Here is a 25,707-nt window from a genome sequence, read left to right as displayed (position 1 = left end):
TTTTGCCATTGTGATTGTAAGATAATAACAGTTAATTTACATGATGAAAGTATATGATGTTTCTACTATATGTTGCACAAATAAAATTTGTGTGCGAGTAAGCAAGTATTATGTAGTTAGTTCAATGTGATTTGTGGTTTCACAGCAGCTCACTTTATTCCACAAATGATGAAAATTAATGCAAGACTGGCAGTACATTCAGTTTGCAGTATTGGAAACTTCAATGCTCTTTAAATATAGTACTTAACTAGTGGATTGGAGAAACGATGTAACAAGGTTTCTGGTGGCAGCATTATTTTCAATTGTGTGTAGCTTTTAATAAAGGAAATCAGCTATAATATAGTGCCCTTTAGTGCATTTGGACGAAGCATAGCTCCAATATTTGGCATAGGAAAAATGTCATATTTTGTTGTATTTATCTAATAAGGTGCAAGAGTGGAAATACATCTTTAAGGCATTGAAAATGGCATCCAACATAACATACAAAAACTCTGAAATTGTGAATTCTCCATCAGGGTTTCAACCATTCCTTGTTGTGCCCTGGAATGGGAATATCCTGCTCACTTTGCCTCCCACCAAACCTATGCAATATCCTTGTCCATCTCTACTCCACCTCTGCTTCCAGCCCCTTGCCTCATGGCTCACATTCTTGCAATAGATGTAGATGAAAGACCAGTCCCATACACCCTCCTCCCACCACCACCACCACCACCACCACCACCACCACCTACTACTCCAGTCCGGTCACAGGCATCACCTGTCCCACCAAAGGCAGGGCTACCTGTGAAAGCAGTCATGTGATCTACAAACTAAGCTGCAACCAGTGTGCTGCTTTCTATGTTGGCATGAGAGCCAATAAGCTTGATGCCTGCATGAATGACTGACTGACAAACTGGCCAACACACAAATTGACCATCCAGTTGCTGAACATGCTGCCCAATACAACATGCTTCATTCACTTCAATGAATACTTCCCATTCTGCACCATTTAGAACCTTCCTGCCAGTACCAGTTCCAGCTTTTCAGGTCATCGCCTGCAGCTCAACATAGAATATTAAGTGAAGAAGAAAATGCACTTTAATGATTGTAATAGCCGGATAGACTAATAACCAACTCATTCAAATTAATGGAGGAATCCATTTGAAGGACTGAATAAAGGATTCTGTATATGTCCACTGCTGGTCTGTCTGTCACTTTCCCACATCTCACCTGCCTCCCAAACCATCTGAGAACCCTATTACGCCCACAGGATGACTCTCACTGATCCTGACAAGCCAGAACTGCTCATGTTCAGTTAAGTTTTCTCCGCAGCTACACCAGTTTTTCTACATTAAAAACCAAATTTTATACGTTTTTTCTGTATTTTTTTTTGAGTAATTTATTCAGAAGTGTCAGTTTCAACTACTAGTTTTAGTTCCCAAAGATTAGTAATCCTCCTTTGTGTGATAAGTTTTGAAACAGGGCACATACACAGAATGGTACACTGTAAATTTTGCTTTGGTATCTGGTTCCTCAGTGCACTGTTTCACAATAACCATTCATGTGCATTCTTTGAACATTTGCTCACGATAACATCTGTAAACCCTTTTTTTTTGTAAATTGTAGAGGATTCTCGTCATCAGGGTGCCTTCTCCTACCAGCTTGTTCTCATTCTGTTGCACATTTTTCTACAACTTAACTAATGAGAGAGAATTGGAACTCTGCAAGTGTCATTTTTTTTACCCTGCAGCTGATCTGTGAGCAGAATGAGCATTTAAATGCACAAACCTAGAACATGAGAAAAGTATTTCTTGTCCCATTTCACAGTCTTATGCACTGATCCTACTGAGCACAGTAGGAAGTCAGAACAGTCAGTTGTGCCTATACTTGAGAACACTGGAGTCTATTTTTTGCCAGTAATTCTGTCAGTATTCACTGTTTCAACCATTCGTGGTGTGTTACATGCAAACACCACCCACATATCTCTTATTGCACCATTTGATAGCAATTGTCTCATGAATTGACTAAAGTCAGTTTCTCCTCATTTTAATTTATTCTACAGTTTTGGCATGTTGTGCCTATTCTTATGAACAGTGGGGATGTTCCACGGTTGTGACGCCTGAGACACAATCTTGGATTGAATACCAGTTGTCAACATACATAGTATGTTCCCATTCCAAATATGATATCGTAAGCAGTGCCACTACGTTGTCACTTTTTCCTAAATTGTGGGACCTAATTTTGTGCCTGTATATGCAGTGAAATATAAGATGTACCTTGTCTGACAGTCGCACAGCATGAATGTCTTTGTTCCGAATCTACCACACTTGGACGGAATAAATTGTTTACAGGATAACTAATCTTTCAACAATAAGGGACTTTTGTCATTGCAAAGCTTCTGATGTTGACTATATGCACTGTGAAAAATCTTATGAACATATGAACTTTATCCAAATATTTATAATTTTAAACAAATTGTTGCCTCCAATACTCACAGACTTACCACTGAAGTGCAGCATTCTCAAAAGTTAAATAAAATGGTCTGCGATATAATTTTTCTGGAAACTGGAGTGTTTTAAGCTATATCTCCAGACCAGTAATCACTTCAGTTTTTTAACTTGAGCCCTTAGCAGACAAACAGCAACAAAACAAAGTTTCTCAAATCAAGTATCTTTCCACTTTGACAGTTGTGAAAGCACAGATTCCTGATTATTTGCCTTCGTGCATTACATAAAATTGATTCGTTTTATCTGCTATAAAATGAAACAGATCTTTTGATGAGTATATTATGAAAACTGACAGAATGCTTGAGCCATTAAGCAGCTGACATTTGTGCTGGAAGAGGACTCATTAAATACAGGCTGTAATGGATGGAAATCTGTTTCCAATCTAAAGTGGAACTAAGGCATGCACTTTTCAAAAGTGGTTCGTTACTGTTTTGTAATTCTTCAGATTCTGAATATCTGCTGACTGCACATCTCCTAGAAACACCAAACTAATGTGCTGTGCCAGCTGATGTACAAGGCTGAAGACTTACTTCTAGATCCCACTGAAGACTCATCACTGCTTTGGCCATTGAAGAATTTATACTCCCTGTCACTCCTAGAGAGTATCTCCAGGATCTCCCTGTCTGTGAAATGTTGGTGATGTGACATTCTCTTGTAGAACAGAACTATTAAATTAATACTGACAAAATGCACCACGCAAGATCAAAATCTGCAATAAGTGTAGATGCACACTAACTATGCAGCTGGAACTCAAACACTCTGGAAGAACAGTATACAAATTCAGCACTCAATCTAGATGACGCAGGCACTCTAGACTCGGTGCACTTAATCCTGTCAGAGTGCCGGCAGAATGTGGCACATACACACCAGCTTAAGGAAAACCCAGAGACCACACTCAAATGGATGCACAGCACCTGGGGAGCAGTGTAGCATGATGTGTTAACTTGCTCACAGCAAGTCAAAGGGTTAATAGGTGAAACTAGCTGTCAAAAATATATATTAAACTTCTTCACACTGTAAATTATCTCTGAAGCCTCTTTCTCAATATGGGAATCCCATAGTTATGATACCAATAATATTTTTGAAACATACACAATTGGCCTTTTGAAGCTGCTCTGCATTTTATGAGATAATTGTTCCAACATTACAGTGTCACAGATCTCCTGCAAGCGTCAACCTCAAGCTGTGCATACATGGTATCAAGCATTGTGCTGTTTTTAGATGCTGCTTGATGTGTCAAATACCATGCAGATATGACACCACCTAAACCTTTAATGCCATTTGCATATACACTGTATACAATTCCTTTATTTTGGCACTGACAACAATCTTTACTTCTGCCGGATGTAACACCTTCTATGTTATATAAATGCTGTAAGTCATAATTATATGAGCTTGTACACTAACTAAATTCACCAAGCACTGTAAACATTGGATAAGGCCAGGCTGTAATACTGTTTCACCCAAAATAAATAAAAAGCTTAAAGTGCATTTAACAATAATATGAAAAGGATTGTTGCTACTCACCATAGAGCGAAGATGCTGAGACAGATATGCACAACAAAAGGACTGTCAGAAATTGAGCTTTTGGCCAACAAGACCTTCATCTCCTGTTGGAAAGACACACACACACACACACACACACACACACACACACACACACACACACACACACACACACACACACAATCGTATCATCTTAATTTTAAATTTAAACATAAATGAGATTGTAAGGAATATGGATGTTTCCTGATGCAACAGTCAACATCTGAAAATGTTTTGCAATTCCAAAATCAGTCACATAATCAAGTACAAATGTGGATAATTTTACTACTTCAAACATAGGTAAGAATCTTTAAAATGGACAACTGTAAGGTTATATGGTTTTGTAGGCTGTGACATAGTGGTCTTAATATCAGGGATGGATAGTTTATTTCTTTATTCCAGTGTGTCCTTCATTCATGCTAGTGTATTCTTTCCAAAAATCCTCAAGAAAAGCATGGTTATGGTAGTATTTACTGCCTTTAAGCTACACTGTATCATCATCTGAAATAAGCAGTTATAACAAATGTCCACTTGTATTGCAATTTAGCAATAATCCTTGATTACTACTGATCTAAAATAAGATCTGACAGACTACATAGTTTCCTAATAGTATATGCTTATATCCCCCACCCTACAGTATTACACAACATTTTGACTGAGTTAATGACAACAATGAATATAAGTGCATAGCACAATGAACTCAAAGACAATGTCACCAAATATTAATTAATGCCACCAGTTGTGGTATGAGGAATTATTTTTTCTTCAAAACTACAGAGTGAGGTTTTTTATTGAAAGAGAACACCACAAATACATTAAACAAGTTACCTGATACAATGACATTGACTGTAGCAAGACTTCTTATATTCCTACAATCCAAATTACATTGTGAGACATTTAAATTGAAAGACAGAGGTATTTCAATTTAGAATATTTTCTCAGTACCTATTGTGAGACAGATTTTCTCTTTCCTCTGAGAATACATATATCGAAACTGTGAAACTCTGGATGCTGTTCTGACTCTTTGATATGCACCATCTGAAACTTTTCTTCTAGAAACTGCATAAATTTCTTCCATAGCTGAATCTGAAGCTCAGAACTTCTTAACTCTTGACAAATAATAATTTCAGTTTCATGTCCTGCTAGTGCATTGATCGTTTCAAATAGTGGTTCTACCGACTGAAAAACAAAAGTGTACTGTTAATCCATTTCCATTTATTCAACCAAAAATACACGATTTCTATTAGAAAGACATGTATCTGTGAATGAGTTTTACGGGAATGTTAATAACACAACTGATGACAGTTACAATATAGCTTCCATAGTGTTTTTGATAATTTGTGAGCAGTATATAATGTTCAAAATATGCATTAAAATGCTTGAGATTTCTATATTACATAATGTATCTGGAGACACATTTACTACCAATGTAGTAAGCTTGTTGCATTTCCAGAAGCACAATTTCTCAGTTTTCATATGAAATGTTAGCTATTATTTACATTATCCTAAAAATACATTTGACAGTAAGGTTCTTATCTCAACAGTTATGCTTTATTTGTATTCTTAGTCACAAGTCTAAAACATCGATGATGCAGTAAAACTGTTCCTGTAATCAATTCTTACCTTTTTGTGGAACCAGCCAGTAAGAAGCCTATTGGGTTTGCATGGGATTTATTTTAGGTCAAGAGTAGCTTTAAATCTCTGAAGGCAAATAAATTTTCTATTTCTTGTAATATTTACATCTTTGGCTAAAAAGAAAGGTTGAAATCAAAATACCTTTACAATATTGAAATTTCCGCAGTAATGGGAACCTCAGCAAGTTCATACTCTAAATCATAATACTTTCTGAATATACTGCATTATTTGCCTTTTAATATTATTCAGTAGTTAAAGGGAATTTCTGAAGTAACCCAGTATCATTTACAGTAACATGACATATTCAAAAATTATTATAATTTATAATAGAATTCACCCTAGCAATACCAAGGCATGATTCCATAATATGCATTACTGGGGGGAGGGAGGGGGAGAGTATTACTTTAACTGTTAATTGTTGTTGAATCCTATTATCAATGTATATTTTAAAGAGGTGCTGATGTGCAAGTAGTGTCCAGAATCTGAAAATAACTTTTAGCATATTCTCGGCAATTTCAATGCACTTTCAATAACGTGTACAACTGCCTTTATGACCATCACAAAAAATTAAAAAATGCAAAATTGGTTCAATGTTGTTAATTTCTACTCTCAACATACTTTACAAAAGAGATACTGATGTGTGTAAGGCACTGAATCTGGAAATACTGAATATGTCATTCATAGGGTAAGTGACATCTACTACTGAGACACATTTGGATTAACTTTAAATGAAAAAAATTGAAATATACAAGGAATTAGCTAAAAGGGCTCATTAAACAATAAATATTTTTTCAGAATTTTAAAATGTAAATTAACTGACTAGATTACACTATTTTCAAAAGATGTGCATAAAGTATACCCCCCACCCCCCCATATTACAAGGGTTAAAGGCAATAATCAGATTTGTATCACACACTTTCAGAGCATTATATCTCTTTAGAAAGCATTTGTTTACATAGTTGAGGACAAAGCTCATTTATGACTATTACACTGACTATTCATGCAGACAACCAAACATATCAAGACCTGTGTCTTGAAATGAACAAATGCAGAATACGAGTAGATCCACTTAGTGGCATTGCTGTAGCTGTTGGGTGATAGCAGGGGAAGGGGCATGTGGTCATAAGTTAAAGATGTTTTTAACTCTTATGACTGAGTCAGTAGATTCTTTCCAGACAACAGTTGGCTAGTAGGTGCAATGGTGAGGAAAGCATGTGCAAGTTTTTGTTGCCTACAGAAGTGTGACATAACAAATGGTTCCTGAAGAGGAGCAGAAGCCTTTTCAGTAGATGGAAATGCAATTGTCTGAATGGTTGACTGCTCTGATCTTGAAATGTTACTCAACATGGTCTCCTCCTGAGTTGGTACTGCAGCACAGCAGAAAGAATGTGGAAACAACTGTTATATTTCCCCAAAAAATGGAGTTCTCTTGAATGGTTCAATCACAATGGTATTATCCTGCCAAAATATTCCAAATGTTCTCTGGCTGCGAATTACTCAAGAGAATATTGTCGTCACAAAGAACAAATGGAATGTCAGATCCATTAATCAAGTGAGTAGTTATGACACGCTGGTTGGTTGGTTGGTTGGTTGGTTGGTTGGCTGGTTGTCGGAGTTACAGGGACCAAACTGCGAGGTCATCTATCCCTTCATCTTATATGTATCGAACCAGGAATAACCCTCAGAAGGATACAAAAAGCAAATCCTGAGAAACCCGATTGTAAGCAAGATAGAACAATACAGATACAAAATTACGGAGAAATACGAGGGAAGTTAGAGGGCATAAGGTGTGTGGGTCACTCTGCCCAGAATTAGTTGGAGATCCCCGGAGCATGGTATGCGGTGTGTGAGGACCCTCTGTTCCCACCAACACAACCTTACTGTACATTACCCCAAAGAAACGAGCAACACAGCCAAGATGATAAAAGTTTAGAAAAGATAAAACATTAAAAATGGCAAACATAAAAGAACATGGAGAGTAAAGAGGTGGGTAAGGAAGGGGCCAGGCCAGACTGTGAGCAAGGGCTGCCATCATCAGACCACTGGGCCAGAGCAGGCAAGGGTTACTGCTCCAACACATCATGCAGTCAATGAGGCCAAAGTGCCCCACCTCACAGAGATGAGCACAAACCACCTTAAGGGGTGAAACATAAAACCACATCACATGAATTCGTAGTTACAAACAATGAGTACTATCAACTGTGGAATGGAATGACGACAATGAAAATTCATGCCGGACCAGAACACGAACCCGGATTTCCCACTTATCGCAAGCGGTTGCCTTACCATTTGGCTATCCGTGGATGACTCACGGTCAGACCCAAGCTTCCGTATGTCGTCAACCCTGGATCTGACCGCGAGTCGTGCATGGATAACCAAATGGAAAGGTGACTGTTCACGACGAGTGGGAAATCCGGGTTCGTGTCCTGGTCAGCCAGAAATTTTCATTGTCATTCCATTCTACAGCTGACAGTAGTCATTGTTCACAATTGCGAATTCATCTGATGTATTTAGTAATGGCTGTGGTCACCACAGTGCTTTGTTATCGGGATAACACCAGCACTGCAATATTGTATAAAACCAGATCTTTCACTCTGGCGTCATCCGCTAGCACCAGAGGTAGTGGGTCAGGAAGTATAAGATATTCCCATAAAGCACCCAAATTTGGGCCACTGTCAGGTGGGCACTACATCGGCAGTAAGGTGAGTCCTCAAGTCAGAGAATGTGGCTGTGGGTCAGCCAAGTGTGGCCAACAAAGGATAGTGGATTCCCTGTGAGAAGTGCAAAGGGAAGACTGTCACATATGGTCGTCATCTCCTTTATTGTCCTCGGTTTGTTTGGAGAGTCCAGGCAAACCATTCTGAGTTTCGGAAATCCAACAACTGGTGATGTAAAGCCAACTGAAGATTCAGTTCTGGGACCCTCCTTTCCAAAATCGCCATCCTGATAGCCAACTTTGCCAAGCTGTCAGCATGTTCACTTCCTGGAATCCCAACACTTCCAGGGGTCAGAGAAATGATGACCGGCCATCCAGGTTGACAGAGGTCAGAAGATCCCAGATAGTCATGACTAATGGGTGATGAGGGTAGCACTGGTCTATAACCTGAAGGCTGCTCAGGGAGTCACTTCAGATAGAAGCATATTGTCAGTGCAAGAACGAGCATGGCTAAGAGATTGTTTGAAGGCTACCACTCACCAGTGAAGACACTGCATCCATGCAGCCAGGAGCGTAGTTCACTGCACCTTGCATGTGCATATGCAATATCGTTTCGTGCATTGTACTTTGAGGCATCAGTGTATCCTCTGACGAACCTGGAAATGCCTCAAGGACAGCCAGGTACAGGTGGCAAAACACCATGGAGTCAACTGCCACCTGTACCTGGCTGTCCTCAAATCTTTCGGTCCAAAGGATAAATCGAGACAGATCTGAGGTCAGTGTATGAGTTCAGAGCACAGACACTTATCAAACTGAAATTGAGACCCCTGTTCTGGATCTCTGTTGAGGGAGGTGAACCTCCCTACAAGGAAAAAGGAGATGGTGGTTTGGATGCTAAGGGGAGTTGCGAACATGTATAGCATAATTGAGTAGCCGTTGTTGACAATTTATCCTTAGTGGAGGGACCCTACCCTCCACAAGCAGGATGCTCACAGGGCTAGTTCAAAATGCTCCTGTTCAAAGTCGGATCGCACAGTGATGTATCGGGTCCAGTGACTGTGATGCTGAGGGCGAGGCCAAACCACAGACCAGGCTCCCACAATCAAGACATGACAGGATCAGGGTTTTGGAAAGCTGCAGAACGATAGTGAGGTCTGCACCCCAGCTAGTGTTACTGAGGCACTGAAATGTATTAAGGTGTAGCCATCATCATTGCTTAAGTTGGCAAAGATGGGAAGCCACATCAGCTGGGCATCAAGGACCAGTCCCAAAAAGCAATAATTCTCCACCAATTATGAAAAGAGTAGGGGGTCATAGTAGAAGTGTTCCCAATCATGATTCCCATCGAGTCTGATATCATTCCGCCAATCATGATGTCATACGAGCTACATTGGATCTACATATCGTAAAAGCAAATTAGCTCTCTTTATAGCCTACAATAATTATTTCGCTCAACACTGAAGGAGCAATTCCAGTCACCGAACAAGATTTAATCATAGAAATCTGCAGAACTAAGAGTTGCAAAATCCTTTATCTACAGGAGACCCATAGGGGTCCCTATAAATTATCCTCTGACGAACCTGGAAATGCCTCAAGGACAGCCACATATGTGGCTGGTAAATGAGAGATTACATGAGAAGCGAGGAAGTGCCTTTTTTATAAGAGAAGGTCTGAAACTATCAGGAAGTTGTACCATTCATCACAGTTAACACTGAACCAATAGTTGGGGAAATAGACAAGGCCGAAATAATCTCTGTACACAAACCCCCACACAATCTTTTTAGCACTAATATTTCTCTTGTGTCACAAACACAGAAAATAGTAAGCACAGGGTCATTTTAGGGGACCTTAATTGGCACAGTGCACAATGAGGCTATAGTGAAGCTAAAGAACATGGCAACTTACTTGAGCAATGGGCAGAGGATAACCATATGTTTTTCACCCATGACCCCAAGCAACTACCATCCTTTAATACCGGACAATGGAGAAAGTGTTACAATCTTGATCTGAGTTTTGTAAGCAAAGATCTCGGCACTTTACTTCACAAACAAGTTTTGAATCCTATAATCCTTTTCACAGATCATAAAACAGACCAATTAAACTGGAAACAAGACACCACCATACGTCCATCCTGTATGGCGTAGATGTGAACTTTAGTCACTCCACAAGCATCCCCCAAGCCAGTAGAGAAACAAATATCAACCCACACAGAGTCCCGCATGTCTGAGCAAGCTTTATACAACTGGGAGTGACAAGTGCCTCAGATGCTGCCCACTACAGAATGTTTTACCTGAATAGCCATTCACCCTATCACACCATAGCAAATCTTGAGGCTGAGGTGTGTGTGTGTGTGTGTGTGTGTGTGTGTGTGTGTGTGTGTGTGTGTGTTATACTCATTGTCCAGCCCCTTTCACTGAGGCATGTCCAAATTGTGTAACCCAGCCAGTAGCTACGCTACCACCAAAGTCCTCTGCGTCACTGAGGCATGCAGATCCTCCCACCCGGCACTGGAGGTGCCTACGATAATGTGATATTCCACGGGACAATAAGACAACAGAAGATGAATGGATAGCTTTGAAAGATGAAATAATGAAGGGAGCAGAGCAACAACTAGGTAGAAACATAATGCTCAATAGGATTTCTGGTAAAAATTGTATAGTGGACCTCTGTCTCATTTTTTGTAGATTATGTACTATATTTATATATAAAATGCACCAAAACACTCGTACATAATTTACACTGCAATTGTATTTCTACCAAAAAGTGAGTTAAATATGGTGCAAAAGTAGACATGAGGCTACACTACAGATCAATGCATTACCACAACCTTTACTTCACATTCCCATCCATTGGCTCTCTCAACAGAACTGTCACCTTTGTATCTAATGCGGACCTCCGGCTACACTACACATCAGTCTGTCACTGGATAACAAACATCATATTAAATGCATCTGGTGAAACAAAATATAAAACAAAGCAAGAAAAAGGAAAAACAGACCTCTAAAAACTAAAACAGACAAAAGGTGCAAAATGGCAAAGTAAGAATGGCTAGAGGAGAAATGCAAAACAGTATATGGGTACATGACTATAGGAAAGGTAGATGTTGCATATAAGAACATTAAGAAATCTTTTGAGGAAAAAAGAGCAGCTGTTTGAACATTAATTTGGACGGTCAGCTAGTACTCAGTAAAGAAGGGACAGGTGGAAGGAGTGGGGAATGAAGATGAGATGAGAAACGTGATAGTGAACGAGGAATTTGACAAAACACCGAAAGGCCTAGGTCAAAACACAATACCTGCTATAGATGATCTCTCAGAATTATTAAGATCTTTGGTAGAACCAACCGCAACAAATTGGCTTCTGCTGGCATGCAAAAATGAGACAAGTGAAATATTCTCAGACTTCAAGAAAATGTAATAATTACAATACCAAAGGAAGCAGATAAGAGTTGAGAGTACCACCCAACAATCAGTTTAGCAATAATGGAAATTCAAGGGTGGAACAGTATGTAAAACAAGGGAAAGGCAACTACTCAATATAGCAGACTGGTGTCTGTTATATAGAGAGATAACTGAAATCAGTTTTTACTAGCTTTTGAGTACTGCATCTTTTTCTAGTACAAAGTAAACATATTCACATTGAAATATGGGTGGACAAGGATATTCTGTAGGTTGGATGGGCAGCAGAACACTACTTTGGGTAAAATGTGTAAGATATCCCTTGTCTCAGGGCACAATGAGAGTAGTTGATTCAATGGTGAAAGATGTGTTTGAGAGTTTCAAGGAAGGACAGCCAGTAGGAAGACCTGTGGGGGTTGACTGTGTTGAGTTTGGGGAGTAGGTAAATGGTAGGTGTGCAGGGTTTGCTGGTGTGTGGAGGGACATGGTTTCAGGTGTCAGGTTTTGTGATTAACCTAAGATCTTGGAGTGCTCCTGGAGGCAATGTTAGACTTCTCTGATGATTGTAAGGTTTGTATGTATGGAAGTCAGGAGTTTGGTGGAGACCCTCAACCAAACAATCAGAATCGCAGTGGTGCAAACTTTGTCCATAGAAAGGATGATAATGTCTGGATTGGTTGCCAGGTTAGAGATAACTGTGTGTTCACAGGAGTGGTGTTTGACTCACCAGGGAGAGGATTGGGAAAGGAAGGTGAAGTCATGTTAGAAGTGACGAATCTCCAACTTCAATGGTCTCCCTACTAGTTACAGTGCTCCCACACTATTGTCTGTAAGCTCCCATCCTACATTCAAGACACTGTTCACTTCATTCACAACCTTTCCACTGTTTCTGTCCTGCTGCCAATAGACTCCTTGGAGGTCAAATCTTTGTACAAATCATTGGTACTGCAATGGATACTCTCATGGCACCATCCTACACCAACTTATTTATGGACCATCAGGAGGAATCTTCCCTATCTGATCAACACCTAAAACCCCATGTCTCCTCATTCACTGATGACATTTTCATAAACTGGACTCATCGCACAATCTACACTCTTTCTCCTATAACCTCAACATTGCTTCACTCGCTCCTTCAGCTGAATGGGCCATTGATGTCGATCTCCACCTCTCAGATCGTTCCATTATTACATCTATTCATATCAAGAGCAGAAACCACCAACATTATCTCCACTTCAAAAGCTGTCACCCATTCCATGTCAAAAAATCTCTGCCTCAGAGCCCACCCTCCCCTCCCCCACCAAGAACGCCGCACCTGCAGTAGAAAGCAGGCTTTTTTTTGGGGGGGGGGGGGGGGGGGGTTTAAGGGCGCTCAACTACTGAGGTCATTAGTGCCCAGTCACAATTGGTAGAGCACATAGAATCTAGTAAAACTCAGGGGGGGGGGGGGGGGACGACGACGACACCAGAAAGTTCTTACAAAGATGCAGATAAAATAAGTGAAGGAGTTAGATGTCTTTGGACAATCCAGTCAAAGTAATGAAACGAAGAACATGAGCAGCTGCTCGAGCGTCATCAGTTAAAATATCCTGTAGAGTAGATGGCAGAGACAGGACAACACGAGATTGACTAAAACGGGGACACGACAATAAAACATGGCGCACTGTTAATGCATGACCACAAGGGCACTGCGGGGATGGGTCACCTGAGAGCAGGTAGCGGTGGCTAAATCGGCAATGCCCAATCCGCAACCTGGTCAGAAGGACCTCTTCTCGCCGAGATGGCCGGGAGGAGGTTGTCCAAGCAGTTGGGAACGGTTTTACTGCCCGGAGCTTGTTTCCTTGAAGTGATGACCAAGTATCCCACCACAAAGACACAAGCCTCCTACAAACAACCCCACTAATGTCAGATGACGGGACACAATGGGAGGCTGGCCGAGGCAGGAGGACTGCAGCCTTGGCTGCAGCATCAGCAGCCTCATTCCCAAGCACTCCTACATGGCCGCGAACCCACAGAAAGCTGACAGGAGAGCCATCAGCAGCAGAAGAATGGAGGGACTGCTGGATCCGTTGCACCAAGGGATGGACCGGATATGGAGCTCCAAGGCTCTGAAGAGCACTGAGTGAATCAGAGCAGAGTACATATGATGAATGGCAGTGGCGGCGGGCATACTGAACGGCCTGATGGAGAGCAAAAAGCTCGGCCGTAAAGCTGGAACACTGGTCGAGGAGCCGGTATTTAAAGGTGCCGGCCCCGACGACAAAGGCACAGCCGACACCACTGTCAGTTTTGGAGCCATCAGTGTAAATAAAGGTGTGACTGGCAAGTTGCGCACGAAGTTCGACAAACTGTGAGCAATACACTGCAGCCGGAGTACCCTCCTTCGGGAGCGAGCTGAGGTCGAGATAAATATGAACCGGAGCCTGGAGCCACGGTGGTGTCGGACTCTCACCCTCTCTGAAGGTGGTAGGGAGGGCAAAATCCAATTGTCGAAGCAGGCGACGAAAGCGGACTCCAGGGGCCAGCAGGGCAGACACATACAACCCATACTGACGGTCGAGAGAATCGGCGAAGAAGGACTGATAAGAGGGGTGGTCGGGCATTGACAACAGCCGGCAGGCATACCGACAAAGCAGTAAGTCGTGCCAGTAGGTCAATGGTAATTCGGCAGCTTCAGCATAAAGACTCTCGACGGGACTAGTGTAGAATGCTCCGGTCGCAAGACGTAACCCCCAATGGTGGATGGAGTTGAGACGGCGTAAGAGGGATGGCCGAGCAGACGAGTAGACGAGGCTCCCATAATCCAGCTTTGATCGGACTATGGACCGATACAAGCGAAGCAGGACAGTGCGATCCGCTCTCCAAGAGGAACCACTAAGAACTCTGAGGACATTAAGGGAACGTGTACAACGGGCAGCCAAATAAGAGACGTGCGGAGACCAACAAAGTTTCCTGTCCAGTGTGAGCCCTAGAAACTTAGTTGTTTCCACGAATGGGAGAACAACGGGACCGAGATGTAAGGATGGCGGAAGGAACGCTTTATATCACCAAAAGTTGATGCAAACCGTCTTCTCTTCAGAGAACCGGAAGCCATTTGCCACACTCCATGAGTATAGGTTGTCTAGACAACACTGAAGTCAGCAATCCAGGAGGCATGTTCTCTGGGCACTGCAGTAGATCGCAAAGTCGTCAACAAAAAGAGAGCCTGAGACATTAGGTGGAATGCAATCCATAATTGGATTGATTGCTATGGCAAAAAGGGCTACGGAGCCCTGAGGCACTCCGTTCTCCTGGAGGAAGACGTCGGACAATACGGAACCCACACGTACCCTAAACTTTCGATCTGTCAAAAAGGAATCAATAAAAAGGGGCAGGCGACCGCATAGACCCCACCTGTGCATAGTGCAGAGGATACCTCCTCTCCAACAGGTATCATAAGCCTTCTCCAAATCGAAGAACACGGTTACCGTTTGGCGCTTTCGCAAAAAGTTGTTCACGATGAATGTCGACAAGGTCACAAGGTGGTCAACAGCGGAGCGGCGGTGACGAAAGCCGCATTGAACATTGGTAAGTAGCCGTCGAGATTCAAGAATCCAAACTAACCGAGCGTTAACCATGCGCTCCATCACCTTACAGACACAGCTTGTAAGAGAAATGGGGCGGTAACTAGAAGGAAGGTGTCTATCCTTCCCGGGTTTGGGTATAGGAACAACGACGGCATCACGCCAACGCATGGGGACTTGACCTTCGGTCCAGACGCGATTGTAGGTACGAAGAAGGAAGCTTTTGCTTGCCGGAGAAAGGTGGGCCAGCATCTGAACGTGAATGGAATCTGGCCCTGGAGCAGACGACCGGGACAGTGCAAGTGCACGTTCGAGTTCCCACATAGTAAAGGGGGCATTATAATGTTCCAGATTCAGCGAGTGGAAGGAAGGTCGCCGAGCCTCTTCTGCCTCTTTCCTGGGAAGGAAGGCAGGGTGGTAATGGGCGGAGCTTGAAACATCCGCGAAAAAGCGGCCAAAGGTGTTGGAGACATCCACAGGATCAACAAGGACCTCATTACCTGAAGTCAGGCCAGGTACCGAGGAGTGGGCCTTAATGCCCGACAGCCGGTGCAGGCCACCCGACGACAGAAGAGGGAGTAAAACTCTTAAAGGAGCTGGTGAAAGAAGCCCAACAAGCTTTTTTGCTGTCTTTGATGACTCTACGGCATTGTGCTCGGAGTCGTTTGTATCCAATACAATTCGCCAACGTAGGATGGCGGTGAAAGGTGCGTAAAGCACGTCGTCGAGCACGGATAGCGTCTCTACAAGCCTCATTCCACCAGGGGACGGAAACGCGACGCGAAGAAAAGGTAGTACGAGGAATGGAAGGATCGGCAGCATTGATAACAGCCGTGAGGTATTCGACCTGACTGTCACAACTGAGAAAATCGTGGTCCGGAAAGGTCGCCAGGGAGGAGTAAAGTCCCCAGTCAGCTTTCGGTATGTTCCAGCTCGAAGGACATGGGGATGGGGTGTGGTGCAGGAGACGAACGACACAGAGTCGCTCGAATAGGTGTCAGAAAGGACATACCACTCGAACCGACGGGCAAGAGTGGTAGAACAGATCGAGAGGTCCAAGTGGGAGTAGGTATGAGTAGAGTCTGAGAGGAAAGTCGGGGCACCAGTATTGAGGCAGACAAGATTGAGATGGTTGAAGACATCCGCCAAGAGGGAGCCTCTCCGACAGGATGCAGGAGAGCCCGAAAGGGGATGATGGGCATTGAAGTCGCCAAACAATAAAAACGGCGGAGGAAGCTGAACAATCAGGTGCATCATGTCAGCCCGACTAACTGCGGATGACGATGGAGTGTAGATGGTACAAACGGAAAAAGTAAAGGCAGAAAGAGTAATACGGACAGCTATTGCTTGGAGTGGGGTGGTCAATGGAATGGGATGGTAATAGACATCATCCCGAATGAGCAACATGACCCCACTATGAGCTGGAATACCGGCCACAGGGGTGAGGTCAGACCGCTCCGAGGTATAGTGGGTAAAAGCAAGACGGTCAGTTGGGCGCAACTTGGTTTCCTGGAGACCAAGGACGAGCGGACAGTGCAGGCGGAGGAGCAGTTGTAATTCCTCCCGATTAGATCGAATATCTCTTATGTTCCAATGTAACAAAGCCATCGCTAGTCAGAAAAAAGGGGGAACAAAACGGGTGAAGAGCTGGTCACCTCGACGGCCGCGGAGGGCCAGGTTTCGAGGGAACAACGCTACAACCGGCGGGAGGCGGATCCTGTTCCATCGAGTCGTCGCCAGCTGCGGCCGCTTTCCCAGGTTGCGTAGAAGGGGCAGCATTATTCGTCGACGAGAGGCCAGCTGAGCGCCTGGCAGCAGAGCGTCCCGGCGAAACTGAGGACGGCCGGGAGCAGTGACTCACGGATGGAGCGTCAGACGAAACGCGCCGGGGTGGAGAGGGGGATAAAGACTTCTTCTTGGAGGCCTTCTGGGAAGTCCGATGAGGCATGGGGATGGTGGGCTGGACCCAAAGAAGGTCCACACACGCGGGGTCCGTTTGGAACGCCGGACCTCGGAAGCCGGGGTCCGGAACGTTTCCCCGATGGACACCTGAGAAGAGGATCCCTTCTCAGGCGGCGGAGGGGGAGGAGGAGGAGGAAGGGTGGCCCCTGGGGCAGAGGGGGCAGGGGCCGCGAGGGAGGAGGATTTGGAAGGCAGGGATTTGGGAGGCGGAGGCATAGACCCCGGATGGGGTGAGGAGGTGGAGGGGGGACAGGATAGGGGTGAGGATACTGTGGAAGGAGTGGACACGACTGAGGCAAACGAAGTTGTCAACGTCACGGGATGGAGGCGGTCATACTTTTTCCTGGCCTCAGAATAAGAGAGGCGATCCAAAGTTTTTAATTCTTGGATCTTGTTCTCCATCTGATACGCGGGGCAGTCTAAAGATCTAGGCGAGTGGATGCCAGGACAATTGACGCACCGAGGTGGTGGGGTGCATGTATGTTCATCACGAAGAGGACGTCCACAATCGCCACAAAGGGGCTTAGCCTCACACCGTGACGACATGTGCCCAAATCGCAAACACCGAAAGCAGCCCATAGGAGGCGGGACGTAAGGTCGCACCGGTAGCACATCACCTTTACCTTCTCCGGGAGAACGTCCCCCTCGAAGGTGAGGATAAAGGCCCCAGTGTCGATGCGACGGTCTTTGGGGCTGCGCTGGACTCGCCGGACGAAATGCACGCCTCGGCGCTCCAGGTTGGCCCTGAGCTCCTCATCAGATTGCAACAGGAGGTCCCGATGAAAAATAACCCCCTGCGTCCTATTCAGTGCCAGATGCGGGACAATGGACACTGGGATGTCCCCTAGTCAGTCGCACGCCTGGAGCGCCGCCGACTGAGTGGCAGAGGTGGTCTTTATAAGAACGGACCCCGAACGCATTTTACTGAGAGCCTCGATTTCCCCGAAGATGTCCTCGATGTGCTGGACAAAGAACATGGTCTTGGAGGCGGCGAACGACCCCCCATCGGTCCGAGAACAGACTAAATAGCGGGGGAAGTACTTCGCCCCAAGCCGGCGGGCCTGTCCTTCCTCCCAGGGAGTGGCCAAGGGGGAAGGGGCAGGAGAACCAGAACCAGAGACAGTACCTTTCTTTTTAAAAGACTCTGCTGCAGAGCGACCCGATACATGTTGACGTTTCATCTGCGAAACGTCCACCCCGATACCACCCACTCCGACCAGGGGCTCTCCCCACGGGCGCCACCCAGCCTCAGCAAGGGCCACCTGGCAGGATGACTGTTGCCGGGAGTCCTGATGCCCCAAGGAGACGGGCGTCTACTCCTTGGCCGATGTGGGGATGGTGCAGCTCAGGTATCGGCAGTACGATCCCTGTGTTGTCAGGGGGCTACAACCTAGAGGGTACATGATGACCCCACCACAACGGGCTGGCTACCGTGCTGGATTTCGGGTGCCATGGAAAGTCCATCATGAGCGTAGGTGCAGATGGGGACGCACTATGGGCATAACTTGTGCAACCCATCAGGCGTTTAGGCCCAATTTGAGGAATAGCGGGTGTGGTTACAACGCCGTTACAATGCTGAGTGCCAAGGTCTTAGTGCACTGAGGACCAGTGAGACACCACGTAAGGCGTCCTTCCCCAAAAGGCTCGTACTTCTGTAGAATTTTGAAAAATGGAGGTCAAACCCCAAGGGGGACCATCACACGGAAGGCCGAAATGGTTGAAACTCCTTTTAGTCGCCTCTTACGACAGGCAGGAATACCACGGGCCTATTCTTACCCCCGAACACGCAGGGGGTAAGCAGGCATTGTCAAAATATACCTATAACCTTACCACAGCTTTATTGACATCCATAAACAGATCTCCCATACTATCTGCTCATCTTACACCAGCACACCTGTCAAACCAGCACTCTGACCAACACTCCTCTGATCACCCTGGCCTTGAAAAGCTCAACCACACCCTTCACCAGGACTCTCACTACCTCTCGCCTTGTTCAGAGATGAGGAATATTCTACCAATGGCACCAAAAGCAGTGTTCTGCTGTTCACCTAATCTAGAGAATATCCCTGTCCATCCCTATTCCAATCCTGCTCCCCATGTGTTATTCCGTTGAGTATGACCCAGGTGCAAGATCTGTCCCATGTACACACCCACCACCTTCTGCCACTATCATATTACCATCATTTCCTGTCCTTTAAAATGAAGTGCCATGTGTGAAAGCAGCTATGTTATATACAATCTATGCTGCAACCAGTGGCAGCTGGTGCTCACTTTTGTTCATCTACATCTACATGATTACTCTGCAATTCACATTTAAGTGCTTGGCAGAGGGTTCATCGAACCATAATCATACTATCTCCCTACCATTCCACTCCCGAACAGCGCGCGGGAAAAACGAACACCTAAACCTTTCCATTCGAGCTCTGATTTCTCTTATTTTATTTTGATGATCATTCCTACCTATGTAGGTTGGGCTCAACAAAATATTTTCGCATTCTGAAGAGAAAGTTGGTGACTGAAATTTTGTAAATAGATCTCGCCGCGACGAAAAAGTCTTTGCTTTAATGACTTCCATCCCAACTCGCGTATCATATCTGCCACACTCTCTCCCCTATTGTTGGTGGGGACCAGATAAAAAGTTAGTAAACTTTATAACCAAATTGATCTGAAGTGTTCATTATATAACCTTCATGTATGTCATACTGCTTAAACACATTCTAAAGACCACCACCTTCACTGGTTTTTCCATGTCTTTTTTTTAGGTGTGTGGGACAATGCTGTGGTGAAACATTTTATTGAATAACTTCTAGGGTTTGGAGCTGTTTGGATTCAATCTGAAGTTCGCCAGCTTATATTTTGCTGATGTCCACTCTTATTCTAGTTGTGTTTCTGTAGTCCGAACGTGGTGTTAAATGCAAAATGATATAACTGTGGGAGGAAGCATGTAACTTCTCAACTGGGAATGCATCATAGAGCAAATATAGAGCCCCTCCTGGCTTCTGCCTTATGGCCAAGGGCAAAAGCTCTTGGGAAAACCTCAGCTAGAAGTGGTTTCATGTGTATCTTACCAAACTAGCATGTTAACTAATGGAGGTTACTATCCTGGCAGGTTACTTACACAGTAGCTGTGCAGGCCAGTTCTTCTGACTGGGAAACAAATCAATTACGCTGTTGTTAAAGTTTGAAATTTCACCGATTTTCTCCATATGAATGGAACAGCCAGAGTGTTCAAACTTTCATGACCCATACGATTCCTGAGGAAGTTTTTAATTCTTTTTAAAGTGCTGAAACTGTACTCTGCTTCTACTGTTTAAAGAGGTGTAGTTAGTACAATTTGCAATGTTTTGTGCACTTCAGTGAATAGTTCTTCAATGCAACGTTCCACCAGAAAGGTGACCAGCTCACAAATTGAAGTAATGCCTTTAAACATATCATTGTGACAAATGACTGACAGTTATTTTTCACTTAATCATGGAAAATAAAGAGAGTGTAACTTAATGACAAAGTATCGAGTAAAGTGGATGGGAAATGATCATTGAAAGACGCAAACTTTTTTGGATCAATAATTTCAAAGCTACTAAAGACACGAGAGTTTTTGAATCTTCCTTTGAGTTCGTTGATCACAGTGTCATACACTTCTTTGGCATATGCTGTCAGATTAGGTCCAGTGCTATACTTGGAATGTTTTCTTGAAGGAGAAAAACAGTTATCTTCAGGAATTCAGTACCTGTCAGTGTTCCCTCTTATTTCAGAAACAGCTGACTCAAAATGATGTAATGCATTGCCTCTAGTCATGGCATCTGCATTCTGCATCCAAACTGTGTTATAAAAAATATCAAAAGGTTTCATAATCTTGTAGAAAAAAAATTAGAAGGAACAAAAAGTCTGAATTAGGAGGAAAATTTCTTAAAGCAAATACTTCTCTTACTGTAATATAATCCCCACAATAATCTTGCTTAATCTTATCAAAATATTCCAATAAGTGTAATTTGTGTTCTTGAACATTAGTTACTATGCGAGACTGGAAATCCATCTTGTTGAAGAGACTGAAGGAATTCTCTAGAGGCAGAGTGTCAATGACAAATCACTTTGCTTAGGTGATTAGGAGAAAGACGACGTAAATCCAGAAATATTTGTGAAGAACAACCTGTAATACCACAACACTTTAGGATTCTATATCCTTTTACCAGTCTCATCCCCACTCTTCTGAAGAAGGCATATGTATAATATCAGTATGCTACTTTGATTTGGTCTTCTCTAGTTACCTGGATTTGAATACACTGAAGATTTTCTTTTGCAGCAAATTAATAATTTGCATTAATTTAAACTATTGTTTTGACATTGTTTACATTGGGCTTCACCAATATGCAGAATGAGGGAAACATGTTGGGTTAAAAGCTGATGTACCATCACAATTTGTACATTATACTAACTTCACCCACATGGTAGGAATAAAATTACTGTTGTAATTATGAAATAATTAACGATTAAAGTCCTGATATTTTTAGTCATTGAAGACAGCTATTTTTATGTTTTCAAACTAAAAAACAAACTGTATCTGTATTGGAAATATGACAGTACACAGGAACTAGAAGACACTGTCTGTGATTTAAGAGAAGAGTCTAAAATTACTTCAGTGTGTGAATAATTTTTCTTAGGTCTGGAAATTGACCAACAAGAATGTGGAACTGTACGTGTAAGTCAAACTCATTACACACAGAAAATACTAGAGTGTTTCAACATGAAGAACTGCAAGGCTGTAACTACACCCATTATAAAGGACAATGATATAGAAGAAAGACCTTGCAACTCTTAATTTCTGTACAGGCAAGCTGTTGGAGCACTGATGTTTCTGATATGTGGGGCATGTCCTGAAATTGCATATGCTGTCAGTGTTGTATCAAGACATCTTGAAAAACCAACAGATCGTGATGTAGTGGAAGTTAAAAGAATCTTACGATACCCGAGAGGCACAACAAATTATGGACTTTATATAAAAACAATTCTAAGAATCAGGTTTTACTGTTGTAGTGATGCTGACCATGGTGGTGATCTTGGCTCTGGGCGCTCAATGTCAGGTTTTCTTTGCCTGTATTCTGGGGCACCTGTCACCTGGATTAGTCAGAGGCAATCTTATGTTGCCATGTCCACAACTGAAGCTGAGGTTGTGGCTGCCAGTGAAGCTGCTCGGGAAACTGTCTTGATCAAGAAGCTTCTGAGAGAATTGGACAAATTGTAGGCAACACCAGTTCTGCAGGTTGACAACGAAGCTGCTATCCAGCTTGCCCAGAATCCAGAGTTTCACCGAAGTACGAAGCATATTCGTATAAGGAATTTCTTTGTTCGTGAACTAGTTAGTGCTGGTGATATCACAGTTTCAAAAGTAGACACTGAAGAACAACTTGCTGATATACTAACAAAGCCACTGTTTTACCATTAGATATCAGTATTTATGTAACATGACTGGACTCTGCAAGTTATTAAATAAGTTAGTGTGTCAATATATTTTACATCTTTGGTGTTCTTTAATAACTAATGTCAGTATTTTATGTTCAGTGGTTGGTAATATGCACCTGTGTGTAGTTTCTCTGTACGATGTTGTTGTACATGCTTTCTGTTGAACTGGTACGTAATAAACCATGTGTATTTCAAAGTATGCAAATATTCATTTTCTAACATATCTCAGCAGTGGAGAGCTGCATAAAAATGCATCTTTGCATTGAAGACAGCATGAAGAACAACCACCACCCCACCAACAATTTCAACTTGCTTTGGTGCAAATACGTAATGAAATCTCAATTATACTAAAACACATTTTAGAATTATTTGTTTTCAGCTTATTAGAAAATTAGCTCAAGATCAATGTCAGACGTTGTTACACAAAATTTGTCAGAAATGTGCATATCAAAAGTGTTTTTCAATGTAAGCATAGAAGATTTTACTTGGACATTACTATTTTTAAGCTGAAAGGGAACAAGTCTTAAAAAATATTACCAATTCATTTAGAATTATTGATTTGTGCACATACCTCTTCATAGTAAACACAATCTGCTAGGAGTAACAAACTGATTTCCTTGACCTCACTGACTTCTTCACCCCAACACAAAATTTCAGCAGTAGCGCTGCCACCACTTTGTGTCCAGAGGTGTCTGTTGACATCTATATTATGCCTCATTAATGGCATAATCTCAGGAAGGTCAGTGATAGTTACATGAGCACTGGAACATATGTTATACAGCCTGAATAATAACAAATAATAATAATTTAACAGTACTAGAATAGTGTAACAGTGGCGGTGGTAGTAGTAGTAGTAGTAGTAGTAGTAGTAGTAGTAGTAGTAGTAGTAGTAGTACCACCACCACCACCACCACCACCACCACCACCACATTTTGTTTTGACTAGTACTAAATCATTAAATGACAAGAAGTTCAGCAACATGCTAACAGTCTGTTGTTTACAGGAGGAAGAAAATGTTTCTTTTACCATACTTCAATAAAATTTAAGATACATTGTTTCACTGTCTTATAGTAAATTGAAAACAATGAAGTGGACTCATACTGACAGTAATGATGTCCGGAGCACGATTCAATTACTTTATCTGGCTAGTTAAAAACAGCTATTTCAAAAAGCAAAGTAAGTTGGATTAGAGGTAAATGACGAGGAAAGAGGGTAGAAAGAATTAACACAAAAAAGCAGAAAAACCATACAGATTGATGATCACATATTTGGTTGGAGTAAACAACAAAAATGACGGGAAACCGGCAATTGAGTTGAGGATAATAGCGGCGCCAGAGAGCATCATATTCAGTAAACAAACTACAGTCATACAAAATTTTATCAATAAGAACCAGAACAGGGGTATATGCGAAACTAATCAGACATCTATTACTACACGAGGCATAAGTATGGTGAATAGATAATTATACAGAGAATAAAATCCTGCGGAAGATATCTGGACCATTTTGTGATTGAGGAGAATGGTGAAGAAGAAAACACAGTGAGGTTTGTAACGCCACGACAGTAAGTAAATAAGTAATTAAAATGTTGATTCAGTGGTCTGTAAGTAACGATGGAGAATTCTGCGGAATGAATTCATGCTAAATTGTAACACAGTTGACAATTATGGATAACAAAACACACAGAGTTCAAAGTTAATATAATTTACAGGTACCAAATATGGCACTTTTCCAATGATACGCAGGTAGAAAGCATGACCAAGCCACAGGCAAAAAAAAAGTAGTTTATAAAAAGTTGACAGCAACATATATCATTACATACAGTCTAAGGGGGGCGAGAGTGACTCATTTTTTCGAATGTGTCAAGTTGTGCACACAAAGCTTATAACTTCCATATACACATAACAGGTGAAATACAAACAGCTATATACGTAAGTTAGTAACCAAGACACGTACCGTAAATTAGTAAGCCCTGAAGATTCTATATCCTCAGCTGTTAAACTATGACACAATCATACCCCATTGAGTTTGTAGGGGCAAGCATCGGTAGAACCTTTTTTCCCTTGAAACATGCTTATTGTTCCAATATCTTACCCGAGACATGAAGCAGTTAGCCCTACGCATCCTAGACCTGCACCAAGTTCTACAACTGAACTACCTTTAAGCCACGACTTATTCCGCGAATTTTCTACTTCTAAATATTTCGCGAGTACTATCGCCGCGTCCCATACTACACAGCTAACATTGCCGACTTCTTTCTGGTACAGAGTCAGAGGTGATATCAATCCAATATCTAACTTTCTGACAAAAAATCCACTTTCTCCGGTTTTGTTTTCTGGAACTTCTGCCATTTAAATTTCAAAAATAATTTAATGGTTCCACAAAGCGACAAAATGATTTTCGAATGGGAACCAGTTTTCCCACTCTCGTGGACACGTGGCTACGGTAGTATCGCTACCAACATTACGCCGTCAAACAAATGCTAATTTGAGAAGCCACATCTTGTAATTTTTAAGGCGAAAATGTAGTTCGGATCATAAGGTGTATAAAATCAACTTTAAAAGTTAATTGGAACAATCGAAATAAAATGTATTATTTTTAAACATGATGTATTTGGTACCGGCATTTCTTTTTCCAGCACAGAAGTGTTTTCTTTCACTATACCAATGATGGATTTGTGCGTATGGGAACTCACTGCGAGTTATATGTTTGTTTGCATGGCTTTCTTCCACAGCAGCTGTTAATATCAGTTTCTCCTTCTCAAGCTAAATGCAATTAAAAGAGCTTAAATTAAAGATTATAACATCGGTATACAAACAGCACTGAAGTAAGATATCTGTCCAGTGACGATGAATGAGCAATAGCGATTTACATCTACATGGCTACCCTGCAGTTTACAATTAAGTGCCTGACAGAGGGTTCATCGAACCACTTCCAAACTATTTCTTTACGGTTTCACTCGCTAAAAGCGCGAGGGAAAAAAAAGAACACTTGGTCTTCCCATGC

The 25,707-nt window shown here is 42.6% G+C and overlaps 1 protein-coding gene across 1 annotated transcript; it reads right to left on the bottom strand.

Annotated features, from left to right (window-relative positions):
* Positions 1-4,878: 4,878 nt before the first annotated feature.
* On the bottom strand, positions 4,879-25,144 carry LOC126458724 (protein N-lysine methyltransferase METTL21D-like). The gene is made up of 3 exons (XM_050095816.1): positions 24,796-25,144; positions 23,274-23,463; positions 4,879-5,210 (listed from the first exon to the last, which is right to left on the bottom strand). Exons 1-3 carry the CDS (start codon positions 25,050-25,052, stop codon positions 4,977-4,979), a joined length of 681 nt encoding a protein of 226 aa, XP_049951773.1. The 5' UTR covers positions 25,053-25,144; the 3' UTR covers positions 4,879-4,976.
* Between the last annotated feature and the right edge of the window lie 563 nt (positions 25,145-25,707).

Source organism: Schistocerca serialis, chromosome 1 (genome assembly GCF_023864345.2).
Source record: "Schistocerca serialis cubense isolate TAMUIC-IGC-003099 chromosome 1, iqSchSeri2.2, whole genome shotgun sequence".
Taxonomy (NCBI): Eukaryota; Metazoa; Arthropoda; class Insecta; order Orthoptera; family Acrididae; genus Schistocerca; species Schistocerca serialis.
This window is presented reverse-complemented; position numbering and strand designations above follow the sequence as displayed.